This window comes from Vigna umbellata, chromosome 8 (genome assembly GCF_029865625.1).
Source record: "Vigna umbellata cultivar VRB3 chromosome 8, Vumbellata_1.0, whole genome shotgun sequence".
In the NCBI taxonomy this organism is placed as follows: domain Eukaryota; kingdom Viridiplantae; phylum Streptophyta; class Magnoliopsida; order Fabales; family Fabaceae; genus Vigna; species Vigna umbellata.
Genome location: NC_142172.1, coordinates 40,171,902 through 40,193,573, shown reverse-complemented (window position 1 = coordinate 40,193,573; position 21,672 = coordinate 40,171,902). Strand labels below are relative to the sequence as shown.

The 21,672-nt window shown below is 34.7% G+C and overlaps 4 protein-coding genes across 4 annotated transcripts; 2 read left to right on the top strand and 2 right to left on the bottom strand.

Moving 5' to 3' along the window:
* Positions 1 to 583: 583 nt before the first annotated feature.
* Positions 584 to 6,019, bottom strand: EMB3003 (2-oxoacid dehydrogenases acyltransferase family protein). Its single transcript, XM_047313962.2, has 7 exons — positions 5,253 to 6,019; positions 4,530 to 4,802; positions 3,511 to 3,702; positions 3,327 to 3,414; positions 1,370 to 1,440; positions 1,172 to 1,255; positions 584 to 1,059 (listed from the first exon to the last, which is right to left on the bottom strand). Exons 1-7 carry the CDS (start codon positions 5,814 to 5,816, stop codon positions 955 to 957), a joined length of 1,377 nt encoding a protein of 458 aa, XP_047169918.1. The 5' UTR covers positions 5,817 to 6,019; the 3' UTR covers positions 584 to 954.
* A 1,158-nt stretch (positions 6,020 to 7,177) lies between these two features.
* Positions 7,178 to 10,936, top strand: LOC124838375 (Tetratricopeptide repeat (TPR)-like superfamily protein). Its single transcript, XM_088095644.1, has 6 exons — positions 7,178 to 7,465; positions 7,948 to 8,035; positions 8,340 to 8,400; positions 9,585 to 9,877; positions 10,091 to 10,237; positions 10,422 to 10,936. Exons 1-6 carry the CDS (start codon positions 7,275 to 7,277, stop codon positions 10,707 to 10,709), a joined length of 1,068 nt encoding a protein of 355 aa, XP_087951770.1. The 5' UTR covers positions 7,178 to 7,274; the 3' UTR covers positions 10,710 to 10,936.
* A 2,380-nt stretch (positions 10,937 to 13,316) lies between these two features.
* Positions 13,317 to 16,100, top strand: LOC124838376 (protein SENSITIVE TO PROTON RHIZOTOXICITY 1). Its single transcript, XM_047313967.2, has 2 exons — positions 13,317 to 13,530; positions 14,422 to 16,100. Exon 2 carries the CDS (start codon positions 14,451 to 14,453, stop codon positions 15,945 to 15,947), a length of 1,497 nt encoding a protein of 498 aa, XP_047169923.2. The 5' UTR covers positions 13,317 to 13,530; positions 14,422 to 14,450; the 3' UTR covers positions 15,948 to 16,100.
* Positions 16,101 to 16,476: 376 nt separating this feature from the next.
* LOC124838381 (uncharacterized) lies at positions 16,477 to 21,457 on the bottom strand. The gene is made up of 6 exons (XM_047313971.2): positions 21,151 to 21,457; positions 20,875 to 21,062; positions 18,285 to 20,357; positions 18,076 to 18,211; positions 17,661 to 17,959; positions 16,477 to 17,583 (listed from the first exon to the last, which is right to left on the bottom strand). The coding sequence occupies exons 1-6, from the start codon at positions 21,425 to 21,427 to the stop codon at positions 17,383 to 17,385; spliced, it is 3,174 nt and encodes a 1,057-aa protein (XP_047169927.2). The 5' UTR covers positions 21,428 to 21,457; the 3' UTR covers positions 16,477 to 17,382.
* Between the last annotated feature and the right edge of the window lie 215 nt (positions 21,458 to 21,672).

The window sequence follows — 21,672 nt, the reverse complement described above, 5'->3', positions numbered from 1 at the left end:
AAATTGTTTATAAATTCAAAATGATTCTAATGAAAATTTAGAAATTCTTTACAATTTTTTTAATTTTGTTATTGTTAAAATATTTTTACGCTTTAAAATTGTGATTCGCCCGTTCTTAATTTTTACGAAACCACGAGGCAGTGTTTTTAAACCGGGGTCGGTCCTTGATAGTGACAGTGGTTTAAGATGTGTTTAAGTAATTATGTGATATATGATCCTCTGTGTGTGATGTATTGTGATGTCATATATTTAAATGACTTTCATTTTTATGATATGTTAGATTACGTATCAAAATGACATGGTATTTCGTGTCACGTCCTCATTTAATAGTAAAAGGTTAATGAAATAAATTAAAATAGAAGAATTTCTATTATGAGAGCTAAAATGATAAAAATAACTAAGAACCGAGACGATAAAATAAGTATATTTAAACTTTTAAATATTCATCTTTACTGTTTACACTACCCTGTTCAAATGCAACAATATTGCTTGATATTTGAGCCGATAAATTTTAGTAAAAATAAGTAATAATGTTTTCCATTAGTCCCAAAACAGGAACTTGTGAATGGGATAAACTTGTTAGTGGAATAAAAACTGAGAAACAACATTTTATGTAAACAAACTTTTACCCTCGATCACTTTTCAAGATTTGGAATCCAAAATAAGTTGTATGCTTACATAAAATTATGTGCATTATTAGATAATAATGAACATCCCAAATAAACAAAAAAAAAGGCAGCACTAAAGAAAAATTGTAAATGAGATTTTCGACTAAAAATATGTTGTAAGAAACCACAGCTCAACTTTTCTATTCAAAACTCTTGGCAAAATCCCGAGTGAATAGTAATTGACTCCTCAATTTCTGCTTGTCAACAAAGAATAACCCCCACAAACCTGATGAGAGGAATCACACCCAGAAAAGGAATGATCTTTCACTTTGTTAGGAAAATGAGACTAAAAAGTAAGATCTTTGGGGTCCTCAATAATCAATGAGAGTGTTTGCAAGAACGAAGCCAAATCAGCGCCATAGATGACTCGGTGATCAGCTGTGACATTGACCTGCAAATTTACACTTGTTCAATTATAGGAAACAAGTCTGGAACTGGATTTATGTTTTTCTAACAATAGCTAAGTCATAGTCCTATGTATGCAAATGTCAGGACTCTCGTACCTGCATTTGGTTCTTCATGCCAATGCGACCATCCTTGGTAGCCACAACAGTTGGCTGTGATGCTCCAACTGCCATTATTGCTCCCTACACAAATAAATCCAAAGAATTATAATTTTCGTGTTGCCCATCACTAATCGAATTGGAACATTTAGTCAATCTCTTGCAATTGCAATATTTGACCACAAGTAAAGCACTCACAGTTCCAGGTGGCAGAATAGCATCAAATCGATCAACACCAAACATTCCCAGATTGGAAAGAGTGAAAGTACCTGTAAAAAATAATAAAAACAATCAGTGAGGATGGGAAAATATCCAAATCAGAGTTCTTAATTTGATCCAATTGGATGTCAATGTTCAACCATTACAACGGGCATTAATTCTTCAGGTAAATATCATAGATCTGTATCTTGCTTCCTCAAGAGATGCCCATAACAAGAACAAGAAAAAGCATATATATCAGGCAGAACTGAAGTAGTCCACACTAATAAGGCCACTAAGACACCAATAGTACCTTGAAGTTCAGTGGTTCCATTAAATTGGCAAGAATGTCAAAGAATGATATGGCCTTTAAAAATTTTGTAGCAACAAAAGTAGCAGTCAGAAATCCAATTTTAAATGATTGGCTATAAACCTTATTATTAAACTGGCTTTCAAATTCTAAAAGCTGATAAAATGTATAATATTCAATTACAGTAGATGTCTCCTAAGTGGGGTGGGGGGAAATTGTATCAATGCCTTATACTCGAGTAAAGTCAGAACTGAGATTTTAAGATTGGTGAGAAAAACAGAGTTTAATATACCACAAGTAGTGCAATTTAGGTATCTCGAACCCATCTTGGTACTTATGAGAACAAACACGAGTGAAGTAAGGAAAACAGTACTATGATGGATGAGGTAGACATACAAGAAACTTACACTTGGACAAGGATATGACCAAAACTCATCTAAGTGACTTGGGCATGTAAAAAGAATATCAATGGAGACTCTAATAAATAGCAGAGTGGATCAAATGAAAGATAGAAAAAGTAAAATTGGTAGGTAAAAGAATAAGAAAACAATAGGAAAAACCATAAAGACCTTGTGCTGAACTGTTTTACCAAAATTGTGAACTTTACAAGAGTCAGATCGCCTCAACTATATCATCAAATTTGACCAAACTTAGTGGGATAGGCCTTTGGTTGACGTTATTTGTTTTTAAATTGTAAGCTTTTTTTATTAACTCCGACTAGTTATTTATCTCACCCCTGTTGAATAACGATGACCACAGCATCACTAAACTTTACATTCTCTCTTCATTGAACTTTTCGCATCCTTAGTCTTATGCTAACTTAAGTCCACGTTGCCAGGTAATAGAACCTACATCCTCTGCTCTGTTCCCAAAAATAATTCCAAGTCATATTTGTAAATCCTCATGCTTAAGGATTCATTTTTATTTCTTAGTCTTTCAAGCCCAACTTATTCTTTCAACCTCAAGCACTCATTGCAATTGTAAACCTAGAAGAATACAACCATGGAACATCAGAACCCTGCAGAAAACTGATCTGAACAGATTTTCCGGTATCATAATTCATACCTCACTTCAACTTACACTAAAAGAAAATAGATAAACATCCATATACAATCTCCAGCTTTGTCAGTGATTGCCCATAAAACAAGATTTTTCTTTGGTAAATAGTTATAAACTGCAAATGTTCCACAAGTTATACTTTTTTGCCTATATGATACATTCATTCCATGCCTAAAACCAACTGTTCAAATATATAGCCTATGTAGATGTATAATGTCTGGGTCATATATTCATTGATTTCACAGTTGCAATCCAAACAAATAACAAGACTATGTAGATGATAATCCATCAATGCATCCCAATCCAACTTTCATAGTGATATTAACTTTAGACACGTCTGCCCAGATCACACACTAATCATGAACTTGAACTCCGATATTGTCATTCATATTTTGAAACTATGAGCTATTCTTCTTTTCATTCAAAGATATCTCCTATGTATGTAGTGATAGACTTCAATTCTAATGAAATTAATAAGAACTCAACTATCAAAATTTCTGGACCCTACTTACAATTTTCAAGGATTCAATAATAAATTTGAAAATTTGCTAAGATGCAGAACAAAACCAATAAAATACATGTAAGTACCAGTGTTGTACTCATGAGGTTGCAGCTGCTTGGACCTGGCCTTATCAACCAACTCCTTCCACTTTCTTGACAATGAATAGACATCAACCTACAACATACATAAATATACCTTTTCACAATTAAGAACCATCTTATATTAGAGGAGAGTGGATTAGAAGCAGATCAAATTAGAGTATAAAAAAACCTTATCAGCATTCTGAAGCACTGGTGTAATCAATCCACCATCTGTAGCCACAGCGACTGCAACATTGATGCTGCTATTATATGTAAAGCTATTACCATCTCTACAACTAGAGTTGATAACAGGGTGTTTGACCAGTGCAAGCGCAGTAGCCTTGGCAAGCAATGCTGTCATAGTAACTCCCTTTGACTTGATCTGAGTTTTTTAAAAATAGAATCAATCAATTTGGGTATGAATCCAGAACTCCAGGGTACTAGGTATAAATAATTTAAAAAGGTGAAGATATCAAACTATCAACTGCCAGTAGCATGTTCAAATAACAAGGAACAACTTCACAAAGAACGTAACATCATACATGGCTAGTACTTTTACACTTGACCACTTTTGGTAATCATTTTCTTTCCAGCTTTTTATACTCCTTTTTGTGTTATGTGAAGATCCTATAGTAAAAAATGGGAACAGTCCTTACAATTGACTCTGTCAATTACTAAACCCCCATTCATTACAAGGTGTAAGAAGATTATGCTATTAAAGATACTATTGACTACTCAAATTGGATAAAGTGCCCGTTACATATTAAACAAAGGTCACAGGAACCCGTGTGATATTTATCTAGCATCAATCATAATCACAACCATATCTAATGACTTAGTGGTAGAACATTCATATTTAGTACCACATACAAACTACAAAGTATGTGAATTCCCCCTTTTTCACCCTTTTATGGTTGAGTGTTAATCTCTAAAAGCACCAAGCTTTCAACAAAATGCAGAACCAACAGAGTTTGAAAACAATTAGAACACTCCAAACAGTAAAAAAACCAAGCACAAAAGATTTGTAATAATAGTATAATCTCTTCCCTACACAGTATTGCAACATCAAACTCACAAGAGTACCACAACAAACATTGAAAAGAAAACCAACATGGTATATCAATGTGATTTAAACAACTAGAATAGAATTCAATGCAACCACACTTAACGCATTGCACATCCGAATTTGATTGCACATTCAAAGCTCACCTTCTTGTACAAGGCATCAAGTGCATCCGTGGTGATAGTGTAACCAACCCTGAAAGTGGGAACTGCCAAACTCTCCACCATGTTTCTACTCACAGCACTCTGCATTGTAGTGAAAGGCACCACGGACCCCAACTGCACCCCGGCAGGTGTTGCACTCTTCCCTGGTGCTGGTGATTCTACGGCTGCGACATTCCCAAAAGCTGCAAATGCCTCAACATCTTTAGCAACAATCCTCCCCATCGGTCCAGTTCCCACTATCCTCCCCAACTCCACCTGTTGGAAAACATGTCAAGAGCCCAAACGAACAGAGAAAATGATGTACTGGACAAAATGCAACCAAGACCTTAGTAGATTAAACTTCTTATTAAATACTCATAAGAGAAAAAATAAAAAGGTAAAATAAATTAAAATTCTCTCCTCAGTTAAAATCAATTAAACATCTCTTATAACTTCTTTCTCGAGTTAAAATTCAACTCATAAGAAAACAAAATCATAAAATAAACAAACATCTCTTGTATCTTAAAACCTACACATGCATTTCAATTTTTATAGAAACTAGTCTACCTTCTCTAAATGTCTCCAACTGGCAAATGTAGAGCAGCACAAGTTAATTTTAACTTACAGAACATGTTTGACTCTTTTTTGTGTATTATTTTCTTCTTATATAGAAATTTAGGTAACAATCTAACTATTTCACAACCGTCTAACCAGCTATAAAATCACCTTCAAATCCTTGGCGAGCTTCTTCGCATAAGGTGACGCAACAATTCGCTTCCCTCCCTCCGAAGCAGGATGACTGGACACTACGACCGGAGCCGGAACCGCAGCTGCGACGGGCGCCGCAACCTTCTCCGGTTGAGACTCCACTGGCGGTGAAGGTGCAGGTGCAGGTGCGGGCGCGGAAGAGGAAGAGGATGCTTTGGACTTGGCTTGAGGAATCTCGTCCTCGGTTTCAGCAAGGAATGCGATGGGGGATCCGACGGCAGCGACGCCACCTTCCTCGACTACGATGGCGGCGAGGTATCCGTCGTAGAAGGTCTCGACGTCCATATCGGCCTTGTCAGACTCAACGACAACGACGCTGTCTCCCTTGGAGAGCTTGTCGCCCTCGGATTTGGTCCAGGAGACGATTTTACCCTCCGTCATAGTCGAGCTGAGTGCCGGCATGAAAATCTCCCGGATCTTGGCCCGAACGACTAGGGGAGACGTCGTTTTGCGGTGAGTAACGGCAGGGCGGCGAAGTGAGGAGGAGGAGGGGACGAAGGAAGTGTGGAGAAGGTGAGCCATGGCTGAATGAATGAAAGAATGAAAATGGGTCTGGATTGGATTGATGATAAACAAAATGAGGAAATGTGTTAGTTGTTCAGTGTTAAGTAGAAAGGGTTTTCCTCGAATTCATCGAAAGGAGACGGAGCTTCCAAGTTCCAACTCTAACCAAACCAAACCCAACCAACCACCGTACCACCCCTTCAGATGTTATGTGTTAGTGTTAGTAACGTTGTTTTAAGTGTTGGTTCATCTATGTTTGCATTGCAGTTTAGTACAAAAGTCATGATAAAAAAATATAACATAAAAATTGCAATTAGTAAAAAATCAGGTCAAGTAATCAAAACTTAGAAAAACAAAAAAGTTATTTATTTCTATGAAAAAACCTTTCGCTATTTCAAATATTAAACTAAGGAATGCATTTAATAAACTACAATTTAAAACATTATACTAGGAATATATAATTATCAACCAGCCACAACTTCAAATTTTTAAAAAATAATAATCTTAAATTTAAAATTCTAAAAAGTCACGAGCAGCATTACTTAGTTAATAAATCACTATTGTGTTACACAATATAATTAATTGAACACATAAAAGATACTATATTAACTATTTAAAAATAATAAATAGAAGGGAGTAATCACTTATTTATAAGTACATATAAATTATTAGGATAAAGTGTGACAATATGAATAACTGTACCACATTTAATAAAAAAAATATAAATATTAATTAATATAATAATTGATGGTAAATTTTAACATGATAAATTCTAGCATAGTATGATAATGTTTACAGTGGAGGAAGAGATTAAGTTGGATGTTCAACACTAAACATCAAAGATTTTCTAGCTAAAATAATAAATAAACAAGTAGGGTTTTATTCGATATACATTTTACACATAATCAAATATTTCTAGTCAAAAAATATTAATTTGAATTTCAATAAGAATAATAATTAAAATTACACATTAATATTATAATATTTTAATAAATTATTCTTGTGAATAATTATTATAAGAAGTTTAAGACATTTTTAAATCTTTTATTATATATACTGTATATTACGAAGATATGAAATGTTTTTTTTATTATAATATTGGTCTCTATAGTTTTATATGCGAATAATTTTAATATATATGTAATAATAAATTTGTTCCATTATTAAAATTAGATAATAAAATGCTAAAAAGCTATTTTTAAAACAAAAATCAAACCATTCAAACTAGAGAATAGAAAATATTATTAAAAGATAAAATCCAATCACTAAAACCATAAAAACCAAGATTATTAAGAATAAAAAAACAAACATATATAACATAATAGAACAATATTTATGAAGTTTAGTATAGAAAAATCCGGAAAGAAAAGGATAAATGAAGAAGGTAATGTAACAATGATGTTCCCGTCCAAGGTGGCATAGGTTGCTGGAGCAGGATAACCCCAACCGGAACAACTCAAAAAGCATAAACAGAAGATGGGTGGTTCCATTTTCGCTCACTTCCTCCTTCTCCCTTCCACTTCTTCGCCCTCTCTTTCCACTCTATTCCCATCTAAGCTCAATGACTCTGTTCCCTTCACCCTTTTCTGCAACCAATTCCCTTCCAAAGTCTCTACTTCCTCCCCTTCCCAATTCTCATATCCTCGTCCCTACTCATGTTCTGTAAAGTAATCCCCTTTCCTTTCTCTCTTTAATTTATACAATTTTTATCTCTTACTTGCAAAAGATTAGAGCTTGAGCATCGTGGGTTAATGGGGTGCCTCATTTGCCTCTTTCTTCAATGCTTCATGTAAATGTTGTTAGTGTTAGTGGTTAATGTTGTTCAAGAGAGTACTGAATTGGGTAACTATGTAATTGGTCAGCACCAACCAAGTTAGTTTTATGTTGGCTACTGCCTCTAAAGAGTACAATTTTGCGGTTTCTAACAAATTTCTGCTAGCAGTGGAGACAGTGTTGCTACCATTTATCTTTTTGTAATAGAATGATTTATGTTTAAGTGCTAGAGGTGATGAATTTCTAGATTTGTAGCGTGATACATATTCGTATTCAATACTTTCATTTTTGTTACCCTCTTAAAGGCTGTTGTTTTTTTAGTGGTTCACAGTGGTGTGATGCATGGATGAATATTAACTTAGAGCACTATTTACAGAAAGGAAAATGCCTTCGGAATTCAGCAAAAAGCTTCCATACGACATGGAGACAATCTTGATGCAGTGAAGAGCGGGATTTTGCTGCAGGTTGTTTAACTTTCACGTGTTTTACAACAAAATTAAGCATTTCATTACATCCAGTACTGAATCTTGTATTCCAATACACCTTTCATGTTCACAATCTGATTCTCCTACTCCTTCTTACAGTCCTAGTTGATTCATTGATTTCTCTTTTATTTTGGTGACAGAAATAAACTCTAGGTCTTGTATAAATATGATTCATTCTAAATACTATTATCTGTTTAACTTTAAAGTATTCTCATTATTCGTGCCCTTTGTTTACTCCTTAAGTTCTGGATACTAATCTTTTCTTTCATCTGGACGAAGACAGAAGTTTCAAAGGAAAATGCCAACAGAATTCCTTAGTACCCTTTTCAACAAACAATTTACAAGTAATTCCCTATTCTCTGTTACTAATTTTATCATTCTTAACATGCTTTTCCGTATAACGAGTGAATTGGTCTAAGATGTAATGGAAAAATATTTAGTCTTAACGTGCTGTTGTTTCTCTAGAATGTAGAAACTGACCATCTGATGCTATCGTGCTCAAATTTTGATAGACCTCTGAAGCATTCTATCTATGTAGTGATCAACAAATACTCCGTTATTATACCAAGATAAAAAAAAAAGACAAAAGAAATGATAATGAGGTTTGTTGAGATGAACAGCATGACAAATTATATCAGGCAGCTATGCATTTAGATTTACATGTTCGTTGGTCAATTACATTGAATATAATGCTACTGATATGGATGTAGTTTTTGCTAGTTGAGAAAAGCCCCCATCTGTGTTTGACTCTCTGCTACCAATGGACTTGATTTAAGCTGTGTTATTTCACTAATTTGAAGTGTGTTACACATTTTTGTTTTTCAGTAATCTGATTTGCCCCTATCCCTTGCTTGTATTTGTTGGTAATGGGCGTTTGAATCTTTTGTTCTTGTAATTGATCTTCAAGCTGCTAATGTGTTAACCATCCATGACACATCATGGAATTGGGGTTGGTAACCCTCTTAATTTGTAGGGAACCAAATCACTATCCCATTTCTTATTCACTTTTTGTCCCACCAATAAAAAAATAACATTTCTAAAATAACCATAAATTTATAATTCTTCAATACAATAAAGTATAACTTATAAACAATAATTTGGATTTAAATTAAGAAAAATACTTTGGAAAGTATTTTAATTATTTTTGTTGCATAAGAAAGCCAACCCGCTTTGAATGGCTAGGGGGTTAAGGGAAGGGTCGAACCTGTCCTAAAGAAGTGTACAAACTACAATGGGCTAAACAATTGAAATGGATTCAATCATTCAACTCTATTTGACAGCTGTAGGTAGCAAAAATAATTACGATATTGTCATTAAGTTTGATTATGTTGATTGTTTTTAGCAGTCAAATTGCTGAAACTGATTGGGTAAAATCTATGGAAATTTGTGCACCTTGTTAATTCTAAGCATTCTGTTAAACTTGGTTCAAACATTTGGGAAAACGTCAGCTAATTCAAAATCTTCAAATTTTGCTTTAAAGTTGAAATGGTCACTTGAGACATTGCCCTTTTTTAATTTTCTCTTGCAGGATTTTCAGTGAATGACTTTACAACCAAACATCTTGAAGGTGGTGCAAGATCATCTAAATGGGTTTCAGCATTCTTGTTTGGACAAACTTTATCAGTGATTTCTCCTGATGTTTCTTATGCAAGCAGCTCAATGAAGATAAATGAGTTATATGAGGTTGGAGAATTGTTTGATTTAAGCATCCAACTAATATACTTGGTATTGCTACTGAGTTTGCTAGGGACTGGGACCTTTTTTGTGATTCGCCAAGTTCTTGTCCGCAGAGAACTTGACCTATCTGCCAAAGAGTTGCAGGTAAGAACCTGTGCATCTTCCCTTTGGTCCTTTAGATTATTTCTTGGGCAAGATACACGGTGTTAACCTCAAAATGTTTTAGACCCTGAAGCTCTCTAAGATTTTTTTCTCTGGTTTGGTACCTTAATAAAGATTATATACACAAGTGCAAGCCATTTGGAACTAGATGTTTTATGATCCTTTGTCCTAACTCCTGTTCTTTCATTGCCTCAGGAGCAAGTCAGAAGCGGTGATGCCGGTGCAACTGAGCTTTTTGAACTTGGTGCAGTGATGCTGCGAAGGAAATTTTACCCTGCTGCAACCAAGTACTTGCTTCAAGCAATTGAGAAATGGGATGGGGATAATCCTGATCTTGCTCAGGTTAGAGGATTTGTTTGATTGCAACCATTGTTGTTTCACTCTTTATTTCCATTCATTCATGATTTTGTAGTTTCTAATAATTTTCTTATCAACAATAAAGAGTATGTTGGTGGTGCTCCTTTCTTGTTCTGATATGACTTTTTAACAACTTTAGTGACTATTACATAAACCAAATCATCAATAGGTTTACAACGCTCTTGGTGTAAGCTATGTCCGCGATGGAAAAGTTGACAAGGGAATTGCTCAGTTTGAGACAGCTGTGAAGCTTCAACCAGGCTATGTCACTGCTTGGAACAATCTTGGAGATGCCTATGACAGTAAAAAAGATTACAAGTCTGCTTTGAAGGCATTTGAAGAAGTCCTACTATTTGATCCTAACAACAAGGTTGCAAGGCCTAGGAGAGATTCTTTGAAGGGACTTGTTGAAGCAGCCAAAGGAGTTACCGTCACAAAATCAACTGAGAAGAAATAAGTGATATTATATCAACTACCCCATGAACATGGCATGGTTGAATACATAGTTTTCAATAACTTGGTTCTGTTGCAAGGAATTTTGGTTCTATTGCTGTAGTTACTACAAACTAGCAAATGTAGTTTAAAGTGCTCAATTATCTAATGGTGCTGATGGTGTTTTCACGTATGAAAAATCCTCCTTTTATTTTTAGTTATTTATTTTACAAAATGGTCATTTTCGAGCCTTGTTATAGTGGTTCCTTTCATCATGTCATTTTGTCATTGCTTATATCATATATTTTGAATTATTGTAGGCGTGCTGTCTATTGGGCCTCCACTTTGTCCTTCTACCATTGGAAGTCTAGAATATGACTTTACTAGCTAAAATAACACAGTTTAATTTCTCGTAAAAAAAATATAAGAAAATTATATGATGACTTCTTGAGATTATTAGAGTTAATAATTTTAGTATGTGTGATGATTTATTATTGAAGAATAGTGCGAAAATTTAATAGTATCTAGATTACTCTCTAAAAGCAAAAATAGTATTTCCTATATTTGTTGTTTGATGTCAGTGGAACTTTATATAAAAGATACAGTTATAGTTCCTCTTTCTTGTTCTTGAGAATTTTTATTTACATTTAGATCTTGTAGAAAAACGTATTTGTTTTCTGTTGAAAAATATTTTTAAAAAGTGAGATTCCACGACAATTTATAAAAGCTTAGTAAGAAGATGAACAGGAGTTTCATATGTATAGAACTTTTGTTTTTTAAGTTTCAAAAGTACATTTCATTGTTCTTCTTTTATATTATTTTAACAACTTTAAAATGTAAACCGATTTGAATAGAATTATTCTGTTAACAAAAAATTACTACCTAGAATTGATAAATCTGTATAATCTATATTGTAAACTTATCGGAAATAAAAAAATATAATTAGATAACTCAACATTATTGGCATTCCTCCCCCATAAAACAACTCAACCTTAAATTAGAAAACCACAACGATATCTTTACAAAGATATTTCATAAACATGAATCAATATTTTTAAAGTATATTATGGAGCTTAATAAAAGCATAGTCACAACACAAAGTGAAGAAGTAATGATGTATATATTTAAAATAATAAAAGAAATCTATATAAACTTCCTACAAAACCCACTAGTAATTTCTCCCTTACTTCAAAATTTTAGCAACTTCTAATGCATAAAATATTACATAACATCATAAAATCATAACAGCAAATAAAAAATTAAGATAAAGTTACATATCTTTTGTAAAAGAAAATATATGTTTGTCACAATTAAGATATTGATGGGGAGGATTTATGGAGATAGACAAAAATAATGAGATAAAACAAGACCTTAATATATAAAGGTTATTACTATCTTTAATCTAAAACAAAACAATAAATTTTTCAATGTAAAAATTAAAATTTACATTTAAATTCTCAACTAGACACATAACACCAATGAAAAATATATCAAATTCACACATAAAATACTAATACTTCTTTTAATTTAAAACTAATTTTATAAAAAAAAAATTCTTACGTGTTCAACTTTTTCATCTCTGTTTAGACACACCTATATTTCCACCATGTATTGTTAGTACCCAAAGCTTTTTCTTGCATCCTTTTAATCAAACTAAAAAAACAACCTTGAATTGAAAAAAATGTTAATAATTATTAGAAGAGGCTAGGTATTCTTGCTTGCCTTTAAAATTTATATAAATATAAAGAAGATGAACAAACTTTAACATACTTGAAGAAGACACTATATCTCTCTCGAAAGAGTGGCAACTTTTCATTAAGTGAAATAACAGATTCAAAGAACAATCTCCAGATACAGTGTACCAATTTTTTTTCTTTTGAAGAGGAACACTCTCATTAGTGGAAATACAAATATGGAAAAATAATTCTTACATATTTAGAGATAATCTTGTTCAAAATAAGATGAAATCTTTTTTAAAGACGATGAAAATCTTAAACATAAAACAATTCAGATCTTCAATAGGAAAGCTAAAGAAATCAATATTTTCTTGCACCATCAGATATAGTTTCTAACTTGGTAGGACTACTTAAAATACATTATCCAGTAACTTTTTTCAACCATGAGAAAAAAATGTTTACAAAAATATTGTGATATTATTATATATATGGGTTACGTAGATAGATCTTAAAAAGTACATGAAAAGGAGTAACAAAGCCAAGTTTGTAGGGAGCGTAGCTTCCTGGGAAGCTCTCACAGCTTTCAGTTGCCGCTACAGGAACATGCCTCCACCAGCTACTTCACCACAACACAACCATTATTACACTTTTCACACGCTTTCATTTTTTCAAGACAAGTCAAATCATTTTCATATGCATGCATGCATGTACAGTCCAACAAAGCACATTTCATCCTAGCAGTTAGTTGTCTGGTGCGTCTGTGTATGTGGGACCCTTCATCTCAAATCAAAGGCTCAACCTTTTTGGCTTCTTCTCATCTTTGATTAAAACCCACCAAGCAACGGCCCTGATTGATGGTTGCAGAGAGTAAGTGATAAGAAATGCCCCACGACCTCTATTGTGGGCCCCACATAGCATTGACTCATCTTATGGTGGGTAGTAACAGTGAGTTGGAGTTGACCAAATATGCTTCTGCTTTGTTCAACAGGAAGGAAGGAAGAAACATAGTTTAAGTTTTAAGCTTCTTGGTAACTGAGATATTATTATTTTTATTATTATTGATTATATAAGCAGTCACTTCATCTCCTATGTTCTCTTCCCCATCGCAATTTTCCCTCTTTTTCTTTTCATTTCAAGGGAGCATTCAGATTGTTATATAGCTTTGAGTCGGTAAGTTCTTTACTCTTTGTATTTCTGCTTCTAATTCTGTGTTTAGGGTTTGGTCAGAAAGCATGCGTCTTTTTCTGCACCAGTTTTTTGGGGGAGTTTTTTTTATATATTGGTACCTTGAATCTATCATGTGTTTTTTTTTTTTTTTCCTTTTTGTCGTTCTGAATAGTTTCTTTTTAGCCCTCTCCTTTTATGGTGTCAAAATCTGAATTGGTGTTTTGTAGCAACTGATTTGATGTGTTTGAAACGGGGGTTGTTGATGGTTGGAAAGAACGAGTGAGAATGAATGGGTTGATATGCTTTTTAGTACGTAACTATCTAGTTATCCTTTAAGAGATTTATGATCTGCAAATGGGGTTTGGGAATTTCCAGCTTTATGTGGAATAACTGAAGGGTGATGGGTTGAGGGTTTTGCCTTTTTTTTCCCCTATCTTTTCTGATTGTACGATGATTTAAAAATTTGTGGAAATGAGAAAATTTGAATCTGGATTTTTGGATCTGAAGATACCTGAAGAGACGAATAGCTAGCTTGGTGTTGAGAGTTTGAGACAACTGTGTAGTTATTGACTAAATTGAAAGCTTAGATTTTAGTAGCTAATTGGCAATATTAGCAGAAAGTTGACTGATTTACTAGAGTGGTTCTGATTTCATGAATCTGATGCCATTGTGAATGGAAGGTGATATTTGTATTTGCACAAACACTAATGTTGAATGGTATATGGTATATTTCCTCTATTAAGGAGGGTTCATGTATGTGTGAGCGCGAGCGCATTTATATAATCTTTAAGTAAACAATCTAATGCAATATGTCCTTTCTATTGTTAATTTAATTGTTTATAAAACATCTTATGTACATCGGCTGTTCTTTAAATAGATACCTTTGATTGACAGGGTTTTTGATTCCGTAAATAGAGTTTAAAATGAATCCAAAAGGAGGCTTATGTGCTAATAACTGCAAAACGTCCTCAGAACCTCCCTATTTCTATGGTTTCGGAATTGAATCACCTTTCAATGAATTCAACCCTCCCTCTCTTCCAATCCAATCTGTACTTCCAGGTCAATCTAACACAGATGTTGAGATCCCTGACCAAGAAAATTGTCCACTAAGTGACTCATCAAATACCAGCAAGCTCCAAGATTGGAATCCAGGTGCAATGTTGAACAATCTTTCGTTCCTTGAAGAAAAGATTCATCAGCTCCGGGATCTAGTGCATTTAATTGTCAATAAAAAGTGCCAACCCTTTGGACAATCTCACGAACTAGTGACTCAGGAACAGCAGCTCGTCACAGCTGATCTTACATCAATTATTGTTCAATTGATCTCTACTGCTGGAAGTCTTCTTCCCTCTGTTAGGCACACCCTCACTACAAATCCCTTGGTTGGCCAGATTGACCAGCTTCATGGGATTAACCTCCCTTTTGGATCAGAACCAAGTACTGGCATTAACCCACAAAATAATAGTGGAAATAAACTGTTCGATAAGTCCACTCCGAATGATCTACCAAATACTTGTGAAATGGAGCAAAACTATAACATGGAAGAACACGAGCCAAAAGATGAAGAAGATGTGGATGAGGGAGAGAGTCTTCCACCCGGTTCCTATGAGATTTTACAGTTGGAAAAAGAAGAAATTCTTGCCCCTCACACACATTTCTGTACAATATGTGGGAAAGGATTCAAGAGGGATGCAAATCTCCGAATGCACATGCGTGGCCATGGTGATGAGTACAAAACCCCTGCAGCTCTTGCAAAACCGCATAAAGAAACCGGGTCCGAACCGAAGCTTATCAAGAGGTATTCCTGCCCCTATGCCGGCTGCAAGCGTAACAAGGATCACAAGAAATTCCAACCACTAAAGACTATTTTGTGTGTCAAAAACCACTACAAGAGAACGCACTGTGACAAGAGCTATATTTGCAGCAGATGCAACACCAAGAAGTTTTCAGTCATGGCAGACCTTAAAACTCATGAAAAACACTGTGGCAAGGATAAATGGCTCTGTTCTTGTGGCACAACATTTTCAAGGAAAGACAAGCTTTTTGGACACATTGCTCTTTTCCAAGGCCATACACCGGCTATTCCTTTGGATGACACCAAAGCAGTGGCCGAGCCACCTGATCCCCAGAACCGAGAATGCAGCAGCAATAAGGTAGGAAGTGTGAACTTCTGTTTTGGATCAAAGCCTTCAAGTGAAAATGTAGTTCAAAACATGATGGATATGAAAGGTAATATTGATGATCCTGTGAATTATTTCTCGTCGCTGAACTTCGAAGGCTGTAACTTTGGGACGTTTAGTGAATTCCCTCAAACTCCATTTGAAGATTCAGAAGGTTCTTTCTCTTTTCTCATGTCAGGATCCTTTAATTATGGTACTAAATTTGGTGGTGGTGAATCAAGTTCCGACAATCTGTTGTGACAGTATATGATGATGTTACTCTCTCCATAATGTCTCTGTTTTCTTTTTCCCCTGTTAACAAATAATCCTTTTGTTTTTGTCAAATTTATAAAACCAGAAAAAGTCATGTACTCCCCATTTCTTTACATAAAATGTTTCTTATTTATAACTTCATTTATAATCATAAAATCATCTCATTTTTTACTGTACATGAAATGTTTGTTGTCCAATATAAATCTTTAAAATTAAGAAAAGTGACATTTATAAATATTTACATTAGCACAACTGAAAAATAAAATAAAAAAATATTTCTCTATTTCTTTAGGGAAAAGTGTTGAAGCATATTATTAATTTAGTCTTAAAAGGGTTCGATAGTTTTTTATATTTATTTTTTATTTAATTGAGTTTTTATTAAAAAAATTTAATATTTGTTTGAAATATCAGTTAAAATTTAATTTATTTTTTAATTTTGGAATTCTTACTATTTTTCTATTTTCTTTCTCTTTATTTTTCTCCATTTTCTTTCCCTTCCATCATCTATAACGAACCATCCCATTTCTTCTATCTTTCTAAACACCAAAAATCTCCTCAAACTTCAAGCGCATCTCCCAAGTTCAAATTTTAATTAAGTAGTAACTAATGCACGGCCAATCCAACTCTAATTTAAGTATGAACAATTCATGAATCTTAGAAATCCAAATAAAGGAAGAAAGGAAAAAAGGATGTTCAATGGTGGAGAAGATAGTGAGAGTAGAAGAGGAGAAAAATGATGGTCAAAGGTTCAAGAAGGTGGAGATAGAAAAAAAAAAAGAAAAAACAAGTTTCAAAGATTTCTAATAATCAAATTTTGACATAGAGCAAATTAAATTTAACAAAAGATATTAAATTTTAAAAAATAAAATTTAATTAAATAAAAATATATATAAAAACAATTAAACAAAACTTTAAATATAAGTCTAAATTACTGATTAAACATTTTTTTAACACTATCTTATTCATCTTCGCTTTTTTTTTTCTTCTTTTTTCACTTTTACATCCAATAAATAAATAGAACGTACATCTATCATTTTTCCTGTTCATGAATACGGAATCTGGTCGCGATTTTCGTGCGTCTATATCATTAGTCATTTCTAAAACCACCTTCCGTACCGTAGCTCAAGCTCAGTCAATCCGACTGTGTGACGTAACAACGCCTTTTTCTGTGGCTTTGCAATTGTGGCCCGAAATTTTTATGAACCAACATATGCATGGTGTTGGTGCTTTAAGTTAACCCTAGAAAGAAAACGTGTAATTAGATAGAAAAGAATAAAAAAGTGTCCAAAAGAAAAGGACAGTTTTCCCTCCCAGGACTTAAAATAAAACTAACATAATTACGTTGAGATTAGGTCAATGGTTGTCCAGATTGCTAGAGTAGGTTTGAAACGTGGAAATGAGAATATAATAGTAAAAAGTTTAATCAATGAAAGTGTAAAAACTGCTCAGCGATGAGCTTCAAACCAGCCTTTGATGGCAATCCACAATATTTCTCCCTTAAAACTAAATCATCTTGGCAACACCAAGTCAGTCCTCGAGGAGAGCTCTTGGGCCACATGAACCTCTCAGAGAAGGGGTTTACTAAACTCTGGCGAAATTGTTGCACTGTCTCGCACAGCAACCCCTGAAATGGTAGAAAAAGAACATCAATGAGATGTGTCAAGAGAGCACATTTTATTTTCAGTATAAGAGATTAATTACCTTTGCCATGGATTTTGTTTTCAATGTAACATCATGACTAAGTAGGACAAGTTGTCCAACATTCTCCATTTTTCTATACTGAAGAGCACATTCGAGGATGTGATCTTCGACAGCAGGTGAAGCACATTTCTTTGAAAGGGTTGGAACTGTCAGCCTGCACTCTTCCATCGAGCTTTGGATATGAATCCACCAGCTTGTTTTCTCCATGCATTCTTTAATCCATTCTAATGCCAAAGAAGCCTCGGAAGTTGTTCTGAAAAGTCTAAATTGTTGCTTCATAGAGTCTAGTTCCCTTATGACTGACATCACAGATTGTTAGTGTGAGAGCCAGTTTTTAACTTGTGTGAAAAGCAACATCACTTGCATTCCAAACAAAGTACATATAACAAGCATATAATGATCTAAAACTCATTACCCGATTTTGGAATGATTAAACGAGTCCCTTTGAGACCTTGTAGAAGCTGCAAAGCTTTTCTTGACTCATTGTTCACAAGAGAAGCAGTGTCTACAACCATGTCCCAGCTCCTCTTTTGTTCTCTACTAGTATGCTGCTGCAGTTGCAAACAAAACAAATGTGAGCGTATATGCTAAATAAGAATGGTAAACGAATATAAGTTCACTTACAGAAGGTTTAGTGCACTTGTTTGAGATGATCTGCCCACAAATACCGGCATCATTCATACTTTCTGTAGCAGAAACAGTCACCGAGTTATGATTGCTTCCAGTGTTCGTTAGTGATCTGAAGGGAACCCTTTCCACTATTTTCTCTTTTAATTCCATCGTATCTTTCTCATGGACCAAGTTGACAAGACATTTAAGAGGCTTTCTTTGTGACTTCCATTCTTGAGCTACTTTTGTAGTCAAGTTCACTTTATTTGAAACAGAGGTTATGCCTTTGGATGAATGAATGCTGGGACTAAAACAGCTCAAATTGGGTGATCTTTGTGACATGGGAAATTTAATTTCTTCTAGCTTAGCTTTCTTTCTCATGAGCTGCAAGTGATAGGAGTTTGAGCTTAGGTTTTCCTTATTTGAACTGAAACTTTTTCCTTCAACATCAAAGAGAGAGAAAAGATCCTTTGGCATTGATTTATTTACGGCATCTTTCACATTACTCTTTTTAACTTCAGTGCCAACCTTAGATGTGTTCATAAATCTACTATTTCTGGCCCGAACATGGGGAGCACTAGCAGCCTTACATCCTCTTGACCAAATACTGCCAAAGGTTGAACTTTTCTCTGTTGATTCTACATGTTTTTCAAGGAATGCCCCTCCAGAGCGTCCTGTCACAGCGGTGAGAGATTGAGGTGTCTGGTTCTCAGCTGTAATGTTCGAAACAACTTCCGAAAGCAATGAAGAATTTGGAGATTCTACATGGAATGACGTGGAGGAGATGCTCTTTGTACAATTTTTTCCACTATCTTCAGCTATTTCATCCACTGAGTTACCAGATTCCTGACAGGATTTAGCACCCGGGGAAGCCTGCAGCTTTGACTCCAACTCCTTGCCACATTTATTTTCTATTCCTCCATCAGATATTGAATCCATAACAGCATCTTCAACAATATTGATTGGTTGAAATTTGGAAACAGGAATATCTTCAATCATTTCATTATCTCCTAGTGTGCAGACAAATTCAAATTCTGTGGGTATTAGAGTTACTACAGCTAAGCTCTTTTCATTAAAAGATGCAGGATCATCTCGAGAGTACCCTCCCTCACGGAAAGATTTTCCATTCTGATCTTGCAACTTTGACGTGTACTCTTCCTTGCATTCATCTTGTTTTTCTCCATCACGTTTTGAATCAACAGAAACTTCTTCAATAACTTCCACTTGATGAAATACAGAATCAGGAATATCTTCGTCAACCATCAAACACATATTTCCAACCTTGTCATTATCTCCATGTGTGATTCCAAACTCATATTCTGTAGGTATTGCAGCCACTGCAGCAGTATCTTTTACATCAAAAGATGAGGGACCAATATTTGTAGGCAAGCTGGACCAGTGAATTTCACCTTGTTTTTCTCCTTCAGGTACTAAATCCACAGAAAATTCTTCAACAACTTCCATTTGATGAAATTCAAAATCAGGAAGATCTTTGTCAACTATCAAGCACGTGTTCTCAGAATTGAAAGTTCTTGGTACGGTAGTTAAAATATCTTCAACCTTGTCAGATTCTGAAGGTGTTACAGCCACAGCAGCAACATCCCTTTCATCAAAAGTCGCAGGATCAATATTTGTGGACAAGCTGGACCAAAGCATTTCCAAAGAAGGTGGTTGTTTTGCGAAACTACCATGTGGGGCTTGAAGCTCCACTTTGGTCCCCTGGACCGCTTCCACAACAGGCAGACATAAGTTCTGTGTCAAATACTCTCTCAATGTGCAAAGCAAGTTAGGCTCTCCAGGCATCTCCACTTTCGGACAAGCTTCAATTTTCTCAGTGTAATCAAGTTCATCAACTGATTTTGCATAAGGAGGTGATTGTACATGCGGGGGTGATAAAACACTAATTTGATGGTCACAGTGTATAATTTCACCACCATAGTGTGCAGGAAAACATGATGTTTCAGTTCCATTGATAATTCCCAATCCCTTATCTTCAGAATGGCTCTTGCTCTCTTCATCACAACAAAGAGAAACCACGTCTTCAGCCTCCAGAATCTCTCGTTGCACACTATATTCCAAATTCTCATCCTGCATGCCCAACCAAAGTAGAGAAAAATCAAAGAAAACACATAAACAAAATACATAACATTTAGAAAAACAAATACCCAGAATAAAAAAAAAAACAAACTTCTGCGTTCCGGAAAGCTGTCTCAATTCAAAATCCTTAGTAATTCCCAAAATTCCAGACAAACAAAAACGAAAAAAAAAAACCAACGGACACCTGACTTGCATTGCATTCTACAAAATATAAACATTTAACATAGTCCGTAATTACCTCTATTTTTAGTTCCTATTGGAGAAAAATATAATTTGTGTTCCCTTTTACACGTATAAAAGCTAATTTTTGGTTTTTAATGCCTAATATAATATAATAGAAAACTTTCAAACTGCATAAAATAAACTATTTCAAAGAAATTTCTGATAAACCGCAAAATAACTCCTAGGAATTAAACTTCATATACATACATAAAAGTGAAAATTAAAAAAGGCGATAATTCTAGGCTAAGTGAATAATTTTATCAAAACGTAAAAAGAAAAAAAGTACCTTGATTATCTCTTCTTGTTGACCTTCTTTTTGTTGTTGATGGGGCACAAAGACATTCAATTGGGTAAGAGTGACCCAGCTGAGACGATAAATCCTAGTAGAAACCCCTACAGTGAAGGTGTCACCTTCCTTCAATTCCACAGTCACCCCCGGCTCCAGCTTCATCCCACGAGCCCACGTACCATGCACTGCCCGCACAGAATCGAAATCCATCAAGATTCAAAGCAAGAACAAAGAAAAAAAAACAGAAAACGATTCGTTTAATTAGCATCGTACCAGAAGCCAAATCAACGAGAGAAATAGTGTGGGAAGAAGGGTTGGAGCGAATCCTGAGGTGGAAGCGGCTCACGCTGGGGTGCATGAGGACGACGTTGCAGTCAGGATGTCGCCCAATCAGGACCGTCTGATCTTCGTTGGTTCCGTCGTGTACGAGGAAGATATTCTTGAGAACGGCGTTGTTCTTGAGCACCGTTAAAACTGGGAACTTTGCATGCTTTTCTTGTTCTGGGTTCTTGTTATTCTTACTCGTCTGTGCCATGGTAGCGTCAGCCATTGAAGAAGATCTTTTTTTTAGAGCCTGAAACTTGGGAGTGAGTGACTGAGTAGTGATAATAAGATTTATAGTTTTTGAATATTTGAAGGCGAGGTTGTCTCCAACGGCTATCTTTTTTTTCTAAGCGTTACATTTCCTCTTCTTGAAGACATCATGAAATAGTACGTTTTTAAATTAGTTGTTCTGAAATTTAAAGGTTTAAAATATTTTACATTATAATGTTAACTAGTTCGTTATGTGTATAG

What these genes read in the sequence shown, in the direction of transcription:
- LOC124838376 (XM_047313967.2), top strand. Translation starts at nt 14,451, where the DNA reads ATGAATCCAAAAGGAGGCTTATGTGCTAATAACTGCAAAACGTCCTCA.
- LOC124838381 (XM_047313971.2), bottom strand. Translation starts at nt 21,427, where the DNA reads ATGGCTGACGCTACCATGGCACAGACGAGTAAGAATAACAAGAACCCA. An exon ending in AACAAGAAGAGATAATCAAG is followed by an intron (nt 20,358 to 20,874) that starts GTACTTTTTTTC and finishes TTGGGCATGCAG; the next exon opens with GATGAGAATTTGGAATATAG. An exon ending in AAACAAAATCCATGGCAAAG is followed by an intron (nt 17,584 to 17,660) that starts GTAATTAATCTC and finishes CTACCATTTCAG; the next exon opens with GGGTTGCTGTGCGAGACAGT.
- EMB3003 (XM_047313962.2), bottom strand. Translation starts at nt 5,816, where the DNA reads ATGGCTCACCTTCTCCACACTTCCTTCGTCCCCTCCTCCTCCTCACTT. An exon ending in ACCTCATGAGTACAACACTG is followed by an intron (nt 1,441 to 3,326) that starts GTACTTACATGT and finishes TATTTTTTACAG; the next exon opens with GTACTTTCACTCTTTCCAAT. An exon ending in CTATTCTGCCACCTGGAACT is followed by an intron (nt 1,256 to 1,369) that starts GTGAGTGCTTTA and finishes TTATTTGTGTAG; the next exon opens with GGAGCAATAATGGCAGTTGG.
- LOC124838375 (XM_088095644.1), top strand. Translation starts at nt 7,275, where the DNA reads ATGGGTGGTTCCATTTTCGCTCACTTCCTCCTTCTCCCTTCCACTTCT. An exon ending in CCCTACTCATGTTCTGTAAA is followed by an intron (nt 7,466 to 7,947) that starts GTAATCCCCTTT and finishes CACTATTTACAG; the next exon opens with AAAGGAAAATGCCTTCGGAA. An exon ending in TTTCAACAAACAATTTACAA is followed by an intron (nt 8,401 to 9,584) that starts GTAATTCCCTAT and finishes TTTCTCTTGCAG; the next exon opens with GATTTTCAGTGAATGACTTT.